Source organism: Accipiter gentilis, chromosome 12, assembly GCF_929443795.1.
Source record: "Accipiter gentilis chromosome 12, bAccGen1.1, whole genome shotgun sequence".
In the NCBI taxonomy this organism is placed as follows: Eukaryota; Metazoa; Chordata; class Aves; order Accipitriformes; family Accipitridae; genus Astur; species Astur gentilis.
Window position 1 is genome coordinate 11,635,460 of NC_064891.1, and position 14,174 is coordinate 11,649,633.

The 14,174-nt window shown below is 40.9% G+C and overlaps 1 protein-coding gene, 1 long non-coding RNA gene and 1 other non-coding gene across 4 annotated transcripts in view; 2 read left to right on the forward strand and 1 right to left on the reverse strand.

Annotated features, from left to right (window-relative positions):
* Nucleotides 1-14,174, reverse strand: part of PRSS12 (serine protease 12) — a 759,839-nt gene that overhangs the window by 703,420 nt on the left and 42,245 nt on the right. Inside the window, exon 13 of one of the 2 annotated variants that reach the window (XR_007507776.1) lies at nucleotides 12,361-12,802. Coding sequence is in view for 1 of the 2 variants with exons in the window: in XM_049814962.1 (XP_049670919.1) it covers nucleotides 12,495-12,802 (308 nt within the window). In the remaining variant the exon portion in view is untranslated. Of the gene's footprint in view, nucleotides 1-10,011; nucleotides 12,803-14,174 lie in introns of those variants that run through there. The other variant, XM_049814962.1, reaches the window with a different exon arrangement.
* LOC126044782 (uncharacterized) lies at nucleotides 4,431-6,361 on the forward strand. The gene is made up of 3 exons (XR_007507777.1): nucleotides 4,431-4,581; nucleotides 4,989-5,063; nucleotides 5,630-6,361. It is a non-coding gene; the product is annotated as an uncharacterized LOC126044782 (long non-coding RNA).
* On the forward strand, nucleotides 4,682-4,812 carry LOC126045053 (small nucleolar RNA SNORA24). Its single transcript, XR_007507897.1, has one exon. It is a non-coding gene; the product is annotated as a small nucleolar RNA SNORA24 (small nucleolar RNA).

Below are 14,174 nucleotides of genomic sequence, written 5' to 3' on the forward strand. Positions count from 1 at the left end.
ATTACAACTAAATTGAATAACTGGAGAAAATATCTGGGGTTTTCATCCTGGCATGATTGATTTTACCCTTGATATAACCTGATGTAACATCACTCAAACATTTTTTAAAAATCCACAGTGATGGCATGAAGCTCCTGTTGTGTTCGCTGCTGCCTCAGTTACTCCATGTTCTTCAGTGCAGCAATTATAAAATAGAAGAAAATAGGAAAAGCCTTGGGCACTATCAAGTGCCTGAAGGTTTCATGGTGAGAGGACCCTCTGCACACAAATTGAGTGCCACCTACGTGCAGGAGGAATGGGCTTCAGTCACATTCATAGTTCATTCTTTGTTTTCAAGAACTCCCTTTCTGTCTTCTTTCTCTGGGAAATTAAGGCCTCCACAGAACAAGAATGAGTGGGCAGTCAAGGACAGAGTGGTGATGGGGCCATGCACATTGGTTGCATTGCCCCGCCAGAAATTTTACAACAGACAAAGTGACGTGTCTCAGATCTGTGGACTATTTCTGTGAAGTCCTCTCTGAGATATGGCAAGGAGCCCCCTAAAATTGTTTGTGATCTGGTAAACCAGCCCAACTGCAGTCACCACTGGGAGGATAAACCCCCCACATGCATGGCCACGGCCTTGGGTGGACTAGGCTTGGTTTGGCAGCTAAACACAAAGCTAATCCTCCAGGGAGGAGTGCCGTGGTGATGATGAGGAACAGCAGGGTGGAGCTCTTGTACTGTCCCAGTGCCCCTCCTAAGGGAGGGAACTTGGAACAAAATGAGAGTTCCTAGGGATACCTTCAGTGGATTCCTGTGGTAACTTTACCCAAGTCAATACTATGAACAAAGTAGCTCAAGCTTTTGGTCCTGAAACTGTGCATCTGATGTTTGCTTATTATTTGTTTATACAAAGATGGCATGAAGCCACTTTTTTTTTTTTTTTCCTCCAGAACTAGTCTATTCAAATATGTTCTTACATTTAACAGGAGACTTTAAGAAACAGAATCACTTTTAATGTGCAGTCAACTTGGTGAAGAATGAGGAGTCTGAGCAAAGCATGCAGACAACAGCTAGATGTGTTATTCCCCAAATCATAGGATGCACATGAGTACAGCTGAGTAAGCAAGTCATCCAACATAAATTATCTGGCAAAGTTTAACCTCTTCTATTCACAGCTTACCTACAATCAGTGTTTGATTTCCAGAAACAGACTGTCAGTATTAACACTCTTAAAAAATACTGATACATTGCAATGAATTTATATTTGGTATTCAAAATTCAGATATTTTAGTGTGATTGGTAACACAGCCCATGGTTTCTGTTCCCCTGGTAGATAACTGCACAAGCAATTTCTTTAACAAATGCTTGGTTGTGTGAGCTTCACCTTTATTTTCATAAATATGATTCTGAAATTTGCTTTCTGCAGACATCTGTGCCATTAAAAATCAATGTGTGATTATGAGCAGAAAGTGACCATTGGGGGGGAGTAAACACAGAGCCTGATATGAAATCACTTAATTATTTGAGCAAACATTCCTGAAAATGCTGTGATATTTTCCCAGTTCTACTTGTGCAGAAAGAATTAGTTTCAATGATTTGCAGACTATCTTGTACAGAATATCCTTTTTCATTGCTTAAAAATGTGAAACTTCCTCAGGAAGAAATTAAATAGATATTTCAATGTTTATAGATGTAATACTTTTGTCATTCACATTGAATGAAAATTGCTGGAAACATTTTTCTCAAAGTTTTTTAAAATAAAAATAGATATTATTCTGATAGTGGCATGGTATCTGAAGTGCAACAATAAACTCTGATAAGAAAATGTAGTGCTGTGTGGAAGTGATTTTTATGTTCACAAAAGTTGTCCTTTTCCAGGTTTGTTAGCAGCTATTGCAGCTTGACACTGAGCTACAACACAATCCAGGAGCACGGGAACACCATGAAATGTTTTCAGAAATGAAAAATATTGCTTACTCTCCCTGTGAGTGAATATTACTGCTTTATGCAGCTGCTTGTTTTACTGCTTTTGCTTCCTGCTTACTTTTTATTTCTTGTGCCAGAAATTGCTAATGTGCTATAGAAACATTTCCAGAGCTTGCTATTTTTAAGATAACAAGCAGGCTTTATTCAAATTATTTGCCTTGGGGATTCAGTAGTTGTGCCAAAGCATCAGCCTACACAGACATGAGAAAACCTTTCTTAGGAGAAATGTCTAAAGATGGTATGAAAGTCCAAAGGAAAATTCACTGTTAGCAACAAATTCAGAGCAGAATAGAAAAGTGTACTATCTAGCTGGACAAAAGCTGCTTATTGTCTTCATAGAGGTGTAGAAAGTAGGAAACCTGTGTTAACAGAATATTCTGTTCATTAGAGAGGAATGATGCAATCTGTAATTCAGAAGCCTAAACTTCTTTTGTAATACCCATCTCTATAATCTCTAAGAATAACAAATGTGGAACAGTAAAGTAATAACAGAAAGGTACTAAGCAAAGGGAAAAGATCCTTGCTACAAATAACACTTGCCTGACCTCTGTCTCCAATTTATCTGCTTTCATTTAATGTTTCTTTTCAGTTCTTCCAATCCCAAAATCCTTAGAGCTCAAAGGCAAAAGACACTTTTTTGTCTCTGTGGACCACATGGATGAAGAATGCACAACAGTCAGCATCAAAGGACAAATCACAGGAACAGGAAAGTAATTAACAGCTGAAACCAAGGGCTAGGGAAACCTGAATGGAGGAATTAAGGATGATAGATTTGAAAAGCATATAATGAGCTTGAGTCTTCACTATTCTGTTTTCTGTCAGGTGACTTATTTTTTAATACAGTATTTTCCTTCTTCACTTCCCTTTTTCTGTTCTGATCTTCTCTTTCTCTTGAGAAATTCAGATGGGAAAATATAGCTTATGTACTTTTCATTGCTCAGATGTCTGTCTACCTAGAAGAGCCGTCAATCTAGTAGCACAAGGTCACTATCAGATCTCTTCCAAAAGGTATGGAACAAATGTGGCCTAGTTCAACTGTGATATAGGGGCTTGGCTCAGAATTACTGCTTCAAATACTATAGCCTGTGTTATTCAGGAGCTCAGAGAAATGGGCTCTTTTGCCCCAAAAGAAATCTTACTATTGTCTTCTCAATTATCTCATCAAGACTGTCGGTCCTATTAAGTATCCCAGTAAAGCTCCTTTCTTCAGCTAAATTCTGAGCCAATTTACTCCTGTACAAAAAAAAAACCAAAACCAGAAAAGCATTTTTTGCATAACTTTTTATACAAACACAGTACATGTGTTTTAGCTATAGAACTGCATCTGGAAGAAAAACATTATGAACTGAAGGCAGGAGCTAGCTCTTCTATGCACGTGACAGAGTGGAAATAAAATTTCAGAACACAAACGGTACAAGGTCGGAAGAGCTTAGGTTAAGCTTACGGGACAGGTGGCATTGTAGGGTATGGTAGGACTGTAATTTGTCTCTACACTTTTGTACAATCCTAATAGCAGTTTCATTATTCTACAACACTACCCTACAGTCATATATTTGCAGCAGTAGTATTGCACCATTGTCGTCTGAAAATGATGAAAAACACCTGACGTGACAGATATGCCTTAAATAATCTCCTATCTTTTCCACGGAGAAAAAGGTAAGAAATGCGAGTGCTAAAATGTGAGCCAAAAGGCAGCTTCCTGCCCTACGCCAGCCACCACTTCCAGCTTCTTCTTCACAATCTCCCTAACAATTCAAATACAAAGTTATCCCGCTGTAGCTGATTGAGACGGATTTTCGGTCCCCTGGCAGTGCCAATTCACTGGCATCTGGCCTGCAAAAGCCAAAATCGCCTGCCTCCTCTTTCCTGTACGCCCATGCGCAGAATACAAACTCGCCTTTCAGGTGCGGCCTCTGCCAGAGAGCAGCTTTTGCAGCCAGTGCCCGGCCTTTAAAAACTGCCCTTCCTTGCGCTGAGGGTGACTGTAATAATACTTAAATTAAGCTGCTGCGGTGTAAAAGGGATGGTGATTAGGGGAGGTTTAGGCTTGACATGAGGAAGCATTTCTTTACCAGGCGGGTGGTCACACGTATGTCCGTCCACATACAGTAAACGGCATCGGCGCCTAGGCCGGCTGAAGAGAACAGCTGTGGTTTGGGGACCAAACCAGCCCCTTTGCCGTGGATCCCTGAACCCGTTTTCCCCTTGGGATGCCGCTCAGTCGCTTCAGAAAGGCCCGGGAAGCGAAGTAACCTGTTCCAACCCCGCCTGCGGTCAGCCCCCGGCCGCCGTCCCGCCACCCCCCGCTCCAGCTCCCAACTCCGCTTTCCTCCGGGCCGGGCCGTCGCCCTCTGCCCCGCCCTTCGCCCCGCCCCGTGGGTGGGGCCTCCCGCCCCGCCAAGCGCCCAGTTCCCGGCGGTGCGCGCGGCGCGGGGCTTCCTAGCTCGTCGGGGCGGGGGCAGCTGACGGCCGATGGTCTAGCGCGCGGGGCGACCGTTGGGCGGGGGAGGCGGGTCGGGCGCTGGCGCAGGCGTGAGGCAGCGCGGCGCGCTGTTCTCCACAGGCGCGGGTGGGCCCGAGCTGAGCGGAGCGGAACGGAGCGAGCAGCAGGTGGGCCCCGTGGGGAGATGGGGAGCGGGTGGGGAGCGGTGCGGCGCCGGGGCCGATGAGAGGGAGGGAAGATGGCGGCCGCCACGTGGCGGGAGTGGGGATCCATGACTCCATGGGGGCTGCCGCCCGTGGCTGTCCCCCTTCCTAGGCATGGAAGAGCAGTTCCTTGCTAATTGGCAAAACCTTTATCCTTTTGTGGGTATCGGTCGTTGACTGTAGCAAGTAACAGGCCGAGTCGGCCGAGGTGTGGGGCGCCGTGGGATGGGCCCTCTCCCCCCTTTTTTGTGCTTTGTTTTGTTTCGTTTTCTGTTTTCGCCTGGTTTTTTTTCTCAATAACCGGTTGGAGCCCAGTTTTTAAACGTGTTCTCTCTTCCCCCCCCCCCCCCCCTTTTTATTTTTTTTCTTAGGAGCCTAAAAGCTGAAAGTACGGGAGACGGATCTGTGGCCGTTGAAGATCCTCCCTCCAAAAAGTATGTGACTGGGTATGTGTTATGTAATAAGCTCATAGAATTGAGGGTTTGGGCGGGAATAATACCGATTTGGTAACTTATGTTTAGCGACTAAACTACTGGCACTTGTCTGTTGGAATCAAGGTACAGGCTTGGTGTTTTGTGTTCAAGGCCTGCTTCGTTTGTTTGTGTGTTGTATTGACAGAAAAATATAACCGAGTGCACCAGGTAGTGTGACTAGGAAGAATTAGCCTTTGGTCTAGATGTATTAGATATGCTAGGAATAGTGGATTGTGATAAAACACCCGTTGCCAGTACTTTTGCCTGCCAAACTAGAGGCATCCGAATCCACAGATTTCTCAGGAATGTCTGTGCAAGGGGAATGTCTTTTTCAGGAAGCATGTTTATGCAGTAATGAAGTGAGTACTAAGAGTAATCTGCAACTGCAGGAGTGGAGGGAGATGTCAAGTTGATACTAATAGCTTTTGTTTCAGAGCAGTTTACAACTCCTAGGAGAGGGTCATACTGTTCAGTGATGTATGCTGTCTTGTATGTGTTTCTGGTAGCAATATTAAATTGCCTCAAACTTGTTTTTACAGGGGAAAACCACTCTTGAGTTGTGATGACAGAAGAAGATGGGGCTAAATTCCACATGCGAATATTAGGAGTAGCTGTGACTAGAACTTTTAATTTTTACTTAGGGTAGCGTGGATCTGTCTAATCTTCTGGAATTGATGCCTTTTGCAAGCAATAATATTTCTGGTTATTAAGCAGAGCTGGCAAAAACTAATTTTAGGTTAGATCTTAATCTCACTTTAGACTTTACAGAAATGAGCTTTTTTCATAAAGTTCAGACTTGGAGCCTAAATGAGATGTTCTGCAGTCTTCCTCTCATCTTTGCAAAGAGGGGCTGGAATGTAGCTTACCGTGCCTAGAATTAAGTTTGACTGCTTCTATACAAATACAGTTAGGATGATTAGCTCATCTTGTGCTGCTTTCAGGGATTTTCTGCTGCTTCTATCTTTGGGCAGCCACCAAGTCTTAAACAATTGAAATAATGCTTTTGGTAGTTTAGTGGCTGTGCTGTGCTCTGTCATGTGGCTGGCCATACTGCAGTATTAGTAAATCTGATGACATGTACACCTTCAGTGGTGGCTCTTCTGCTGTTCAGGCGTGTTAGAAAGGTTGTTGCAAGGACCATATGTGTACTGCATAACCTGAAGGTAAGTTTGTGAAGTCTAGAAAACGAATGTGAAATCTGCAGTCATCATTCTAGTATATATGCCAATGTAAAGCATTCAAATGTGTCAATAAAGAGACATTGATTTTCACTGCAAGTGTCACTTCTTCCTTACAAGACGACTGATAACCAAAACTAGACCTGCATGTGTTCTTTGGAATTCCTGACACGTGCCAAATCTGCCTGTTGTGGGAATACAGCTTTTGGTGGCTGGGCCTTAAATTTGGGACTCTCTGGTTTCGGGGCAAAGCAGTGACTGTGGCTGATACATTGTCTGGGAGCCATTCCAGAAGTCACATGATGTTAATCAGAGGTTACTGCTGCAGGTGAGAAACAGTGACTGTGAATTTAGCTGTGTTTTTGATTTCAGGTGCCGAGGGATCTTCTGTTTAATCCATATTCAAGAAAAATACATGGAGCTCCAGTAGATGGTGAATTGTTGCAGAATCGGACAAGATACATATTTTACTTATAAGTAAATTTACTGTCTTAGCTAATACCAGCCATGCTGGCACAATCTCTTGTGGAATTAACCTTTCAGTTAGTAAGGACATTTTTTGCAAATCATTTCATACTGAAGAGTTAAGAGGGGAAGGGGGGCTTTGAAAGGACTGGGAAACAAAATCTGTGAAGCCAGAACTGAGATCAGTAGGAAGTGCAAATACTGCGGAGTCCTTGGCAACAGCGGGGCGGGCGGCAGAATTCTGGACTTTAATTACAGCATGGATTAGATCTGAGGAAATTGCTTCCGATGGTCGTTAGTCACTCTTTGGAAGAGATTGGTAGGGAGATCAGGGAGCTGTCATAGGAAACATCTTTCTCATTTTTTTTTAAGCATGTACTTTCCTGCCATTGCAAAAGTATAGCTGAATGTATATTCTGTGTGGAGCTATAATAAGTGGTACTACACCTGTTTAATTCGTGGTGTGTGATTACTCTTTCCTTCTAAAGAGCTCTGTGTACAACCCTATCGTATGACATCTTTATTGCTTAGTGTTCCAAGTTTGTGGCTGCCAGGCCTGGTAGCCAACAGTCATGAGTGTGTACTGTGAATTTCCTTTTCTCCAAGAAGAGTGGAGTTCTGTAGTAACCTTAGTACTTTTAGAAAATAAGTTAACGCATGTGTTCTACTATCTTGCACAAGAAAATGCTAGGCAGGCAGTGGGCAGGAGAGAGCTGCTGTTATCCCTAGGACAAGGTGTGGGTGAGAGCAGGTGTGGTTGCTGTTCCAGCAGGCACCCTGATGCAAAGTGGCCTCCTTGTTTTTTTAGATCAATTATTTTGTGACTGGCTTTGACCCCAAGAAGAAAACCAGGTGCAGGCAAACAAATAGAAGCAGGAGTAGGGTTGGGCATCTCTTTCTCCAGGGATCTGGAATGCATTAAAACAACACAGAGTACAAAAGTCAAGAATATGATATGAAGGTCTGGAGAGAAGCATTTTTCTTTTGTGGTCACTGAAATGATACTGAAAAGTTTAGACTTTCAGGTGGTGACTTTTAGCTACTGTATGGCATTGCATTGATGTGGTTGTCTGAAGTGTTATCCCAGTTCCTTTGAATTTTAACCTTTGCTTTTATCAGACAGCAGCTGCCTGTTTAATATATTTTTGCAATTTCAGTGCATAACTGAATTATCTTTTTCTTTTTTTTAACAAGTTGCCCTTTGAACACCGACTGTCCTGTCTCTGCCTCCTATAACAGAGCATCCTTTTGTGTGAAACTAACTTAGAGGAAGACCGTGTAGCTGTCCTGCTAGTCCATTGTGTGAGCCAAGTTATGAGGTCACTGGTATTTCCACCCGAGTCATGAGTCCTGTGATCCATGGGGGACTAGCTTTAAGGTTCTTGTGAACAGGTGGTGGCAGGCAGATCACAGGCTGGATAAATTGGTCTGGTGGCTTGATCTGGCCTGCAGGTTAGATTTGTGAACATTCAGTTTTAAGCTCTTCATCAAAAATTTAGAACTTGCAAAGATAAAACAAGAATATAAAATTACACTCAAATATAAAAGTATGAACTATAATGTTTGCTAGGGGGGTATCTGTTACTAGTTTTGAATGCTCAGTAAGGTTACATAGCCTTTTCTATGACTGAAGCTTTCCATGAGCATCCAGTCACATGCACAGAGGGTAGTGCAATCTGCTTTCCCACATTACTTGAGTACAACAGAGGTATTCTTACAAGATGTGGCTCTTTCATTTCCATGTGGCTTAGCATGGCTTGCTTTTCATGATTTCTCTTGAAATTTAATTCCCAATTCCTAACCAATTGTTTTCCTATCTTTCCAGTCTGTTCCTGTTGCATCTTGGCTCTTACCTTTATAGATGCTCCTTATTCCATCTGCATTACATCCAGTGTCTCACACCTCTCCCAACTTTAACCCAACCCAGTCTTTTTTTTCCTCTACATTGCTACAAAGGTAAATGCTTCCTTCCAAACTCTTCAAGACATCTTTTCCCTGTTCGTGGTTGCTTGGCGTTGCATTTGCAGGAAGTTATACGGTCAGTTTCTGCAATCTGTGCTAAATAAATGGAATAGGAACTACTGCTTGTGAGCAGGTATCTAATGTGTTTGAGTTAGGTCTGGTCTCTACTACCTCAGTTAACTGCATTTACTGTTACCCAACAGCTTGGAGCACAAACAAAATCCATGGTTTTTTCCCTGATACCACAAAGTTCTTGTTTTCTGGGTGGTTTCTTCTACTGGGATCTGCTACTTGAGCCTAATTGTTTTAGCCCTCTTGTATGTTGTGATCTGTGATTGCCACTCTGAAATCGTAACAGCGTTAAAATCTTGAGTGCAAATATTCTAGCACTTGTGTGTGAATACAATGAAAGAAAGTGTGAAATAGTTCCAGTAACATTGAAGAGGATAGAGAACATTGATTCAGGACTGACTTTTTGTTAAATGGAAGCTATAATGCTGTGAATGTTCCTGGAAGTAAGACAGCTGAGGTTATAGATATTCTGCATATAATGATCATAAAATGGGAGCTTGGTTTATCTGTGGTTTACAGGTAAGTGGCCCTTTACTTTGGGAAGTTGTTCAGGGTTGAGATAAATGTGTGTTAAATGAGCTTTGTGTGTCAGCTGCAGTAATGCTTCTGTTCCTGGTTTCTGATGCAGTTGTCAGTATATTCTTTGGAAAATAGACAAAAACTTGGGAAATTCAGGGGGACTACATCTAACTAAATCTTCACAATGTTGGGGAACCTGGATAGATTACACAAGTGTTTAAGATGGTCATCTAATCTGGCAGTAGAAGCGCTGGGTGTTTTCTTAGTTTATGCCACTGTTAACACTGTGCCCAACCTCCTTAATACAAAAAACCCTTAGCATAGGCTATACAGCAGGTTTTTTCTACAATTGTATTTAATGTAATTTAATGTAATTTAATTAAATGTATTTTCTACAAATTGTATTAAAAATGCTGCTCTCCCCTTTGCTCAACAACTGTCAAAAAAATTAAGCCATTTTAAGAGATTAGGATAAACTTACTTGTGACAACCTAACTGGTCTAATCTAAAGCACACAAAGCACTAGGAATTCCATCGTACAGAATAAACTTCCATCTCTGAGAAAATGGCCCAAAGCTTAGATGCTTTGAAGAAAATATTTTCAAGAGCACCCTTTTTCACTTAAGAAAGCTCACATGACGTTTACCCAGCTGATGTTCCTGCAGCATCTGCTTGTACATTATGCGCAAGATTAATGTATAGAAGTTATAGTCAGTGTGGCAGTTTTTATTGTCTACATGTACATCATCAGGCTCACTGAACAAAAATTAGAATGGTATAACATAAAGACAATTTAATTTTATGTTAGAAACTGAAAAGGCATGCTCTCTGCATGAAAATGGTAGTGCAACATTTTGAAATCTAAGAAAGCATCCTATGAAAAGATCAAAACTAATTAAGTACTGTACTAAATCTAAATGTTTACTACATTTAGTATGCAGACTTGATTCCCCCCCCCCCGGTATCATATTTCTGTGGTACAACTTCTAAAAGAAAATTATTTCCCCTGTACACAACATATGTATTGCACTATATAGCCTACTTCACCACAAGTCTCAAAATAATGGGTCTTGTATAGCAAAGCTTTGATGGTACAAGTAGATATATTTTGACAGATTTACTTCCCCTTTCCTTTCAGTAAAAGGGCTATGTATAAGTAAAAACGTACATGGCTTTAAAGTTCATTAGCAGAGTGTTTCAAACAGGTCTAACAGTAGGTGGTCACAGTACTATGATTTTTGACATGTTTTTAAATAAAACATTTCACACTATTTCAAATAGTGTGGAATTACAGAAAACTAAAATATATTAAAGCACCTTGTGTACTAGTTTAGCACCAGTTCCAACAAGATAATTAAACCACTCATGACCCTTGAAAACTTAAGTTTGAGGTCAGAGAGAAATAAGGGCCAAGTCTTAAATCACACGGGCTTCTGTAATACCATTGCCACTTTTGTATGCAGATTGAGTTGTCTTGGATATTTGTTACAACACCAGAGAGACACAACCATACAGAAATGAATGCTTACCCACTTAAAACATGAAAACAAGCATTGCACTTTGTTCACAAAAGGCCACACAACACTGTCATAGGCAGAGCGTGCGGGGATACAAAACGCAGGAAGACAGTCACTGGTAGTCACAGGTTGCACAATCATCATGTGGTGGCACGTCTGCCACACTTGTCACACTGGAGTGTTTCATGGCCCACAGAGCTCTTGTTTCTTTTTAAGAAGCATGTTTGTTAATGTAATACGTAGAGCACACTTGCAGATAGAATGGCCTTTGACAGGGATCACAGAGGTAGCACTGAACTTTCCTGTCTCCCTTTGGACTGTACTTAGTCACAGATATTTCAGAACCGATACTCATTAGTGTTGCAATAAGATGGTGATTACTTACTGTGTTCTGTGTGGCAAGTTCAATAGGGTGGCCCTTTCTGAAAGGATAGTAAGTTGGTTTATATTTGTGTTGTACATCAAGAGTAACTTTTAATCAGCGCATTATTGTAATAAACCATTAAGGTTTTCCTAGCATGGTATGAAAGTATCTGTAAAAGGAATTAAATGGAATCAAATATGTCAGTACTTGAGAAGTCACTGAAAACTATATAACTCTCACCTTTGCTGTAAGACCAGTCTGAACCAGTGTTGCAACTAAGCAGGAGAGAGTTGTCTGTCTAAATATTATCTTGTAGAAAATAGTAGTTTAAGACTTTATAGACCTTTTCAGACAGGTTTTGGCTCAACATCTACAGTATTTGCATCACACATACTTAGAACTTCCTCTTGTAGGATTGACAGAGGTTCTTAGTATTATTTGAGTAAAGCCCCTCCAAAACCAGCAATGAGAGAATTGGGATGTTTGTTAGTCTGATACTGTACTGACAGCCAGTGGTAAATAGGAAAAGTAAATTCTCTTCAAAATGCTGTATGTCCTAAAAATTATGAATTTCAGAAAGAAGACAAATTATATTTATCTAAAGGAAAGAAAATAAGAGGTCATTTGTTTTCGATCTAGCTCTTGCAGCTGTGCAGAATGTTTGCAGGGGAAACTACCTTCCAGTATACTACCTGTTTTACTTGGGAATGTATTTTACGCACACTAAGCTGTGAGAACATTTGTCAGAATAGCTGGGGATCTCATTATTGATGATTATCTTCCTTCTAACTTTTAATACAAGCTCGGAATGACTTACCAAGAAATCAACCTGCTAATGGTCTCAGCTAGTGAAACATGAGTCAAAATTAGAGGGCTGAGTGTAAGATCATAGGAATAATAGGAAAACAGTTAAGACCTGATTAAATAAACTAGACTGAAGGTGAATTTTGATATTTGTAATTAATTCTAGAGAAGCTTGCAGCTACTACAGTCTTCCTATGGGCAGTGAATCCCACAGTGAACTCTCCAGCTGTCCTGTTCCAATGTTACTCTAAGCTGGCTATCACTTTTCCCCTATCATAGATACATGGTAACTTGTTCGTGGAATATATAAACTTCCTTACCAGGGAGGGATTTTGTTTGAATAGTAATCCCTGATGGGAAAGGTTGTGTGTATACAGCTTGGATTTAACAAAAAAGAAAAACGCATGAATTGGGAAAACGGGTCTGTTTCCACCACTGTGGGCCCCAGCTGTGCACAGTCTGTGCTCTTCAAGTTGTCCTGCCTCAAACTTCATTAACAAAGTTTCGTTTTCATTACAGACATTCATAGTTTGGTCACACTTTTTATCCAGGGTACAAAAGATGATACTTTTGTGTAGACACCTGGAGAATCTTTCACTCCACAGCCATAGCCCCAGGACGTCACACCATACACAACCCAGCTTTCCCCTGGACGTTCACACATCAGTGGTCCGCCACTGTCTCCTTGACAGCTATCAACACGTTTCTGTTCCTGGATGTTTCCAGCACAGAGCATTCTTCCTGTGAATCTTCTTTTGTAACGGTCTTCACATACCCTCTTGGGAAGTAAGGGGATGGCAGCCTGTTGTAATGTTCTTGAATAAGCCCTTCCTAAAAAGAGGACCCAAATTTTTGTCTCACTATGATGATTGGTCTTGGAAACATAAATGTGATTTAATCAAATTTTTGCTATCAGTCCTTCAGGCTCTTTTATCATTAAGTAAAATGACTGAAAACAAGACTAAATAATGAAAAAAAATCTACTGTCCATTAAATATAATATTAAAATACTATATTGATACTGTAAATATGGAATATAGATGCTTTTTTTAAAAGAAAAAGCTTCAAATTTAAGATGTAGTTGTACTCCTTGTGTTCACTGGATCTTTCCAAGGCTGGAGTTTGTTTTGTTCCAAACACACTTTGTGTCTTATACAAGAATATATGCCTCAATACTTAAATGGGGAAGCTATTTTTGAGTGTCTTGAGCAGTAGAGACTAAAGCTGTAGAAATACTTCCTTTCTAGGTCACCAGTTCAAATCTAGTCTAGCTCAGCCTCATAGGTCCTGCATCCTCTGTTGGTTTCCAAGCAGAGCAGCCAGCCAGCCATCACGCTTATGCCCTGTAAGTGCATGCACGCTTGCTTGTCGCCTCAGCTGAGGAGCTAACGTTACTGAGCCCAAGGGTATTCTCGTAGAGATCGGCAGTGTCATTTGAATCTTTCACAATCCTGGTAACTTCTATGTACCAGAGTACTAATGGACTCCTGACCAAAAGGAATCTTCATTTTGTGGGGGTGACCAGAACCTGTCCTTTGGTTTTCTTTATCTGTAGTGAATCCTGCATCATATAGGCAGTGCTCTGTTTATAAAATGTCAGGATTTAAATCATTTGGCCTTTTTCTATAGCTTGCACCTCTTTTTCAGTTGGAAACATGGGAAATAAAAGCCAATGTTGGGGTTTTTTTTAAAGTAAAATCTTAATACTTGTAATTATGATTCATATAGCAAATGTGAAATTTCAACTGAAGTACTGCAATGATGTAATTTTTTACTGTAATTAAAGCCAATTATTGCAGTGGTTAATGTTTCCTTAAATAGATGTCCTAAGTAAACAGTATTGCAGAACTTTCAGTGAATTGTGTAAAAAGCTAGACAGCTAGTCAATGAATTAGCAATTGTTTTTCGCAAAAAACTCCGCCCTACAAGTCCATCTCCTTTATTGTAGTACAGTGACCCAGACATCTGTGCACACAGACTAATGCACAGAGGAAGAACTGATATTTGGCCTTGCCACCTTGTCTCCTTGCCAGTTTGAATGAGTCAGTGGAACAAAGGCTCAAGTGTGGTTGCTGTCTTGCACTGTATTCAGCACCATAAAAACATGAAAGTAAAACATGTTATTAATTTGTAAAACATTTAAAGGACAAAGACCTTTGAAGAGGTCCTTGTACTAACCTAAAAAGTGACTAGATAGTTTGTT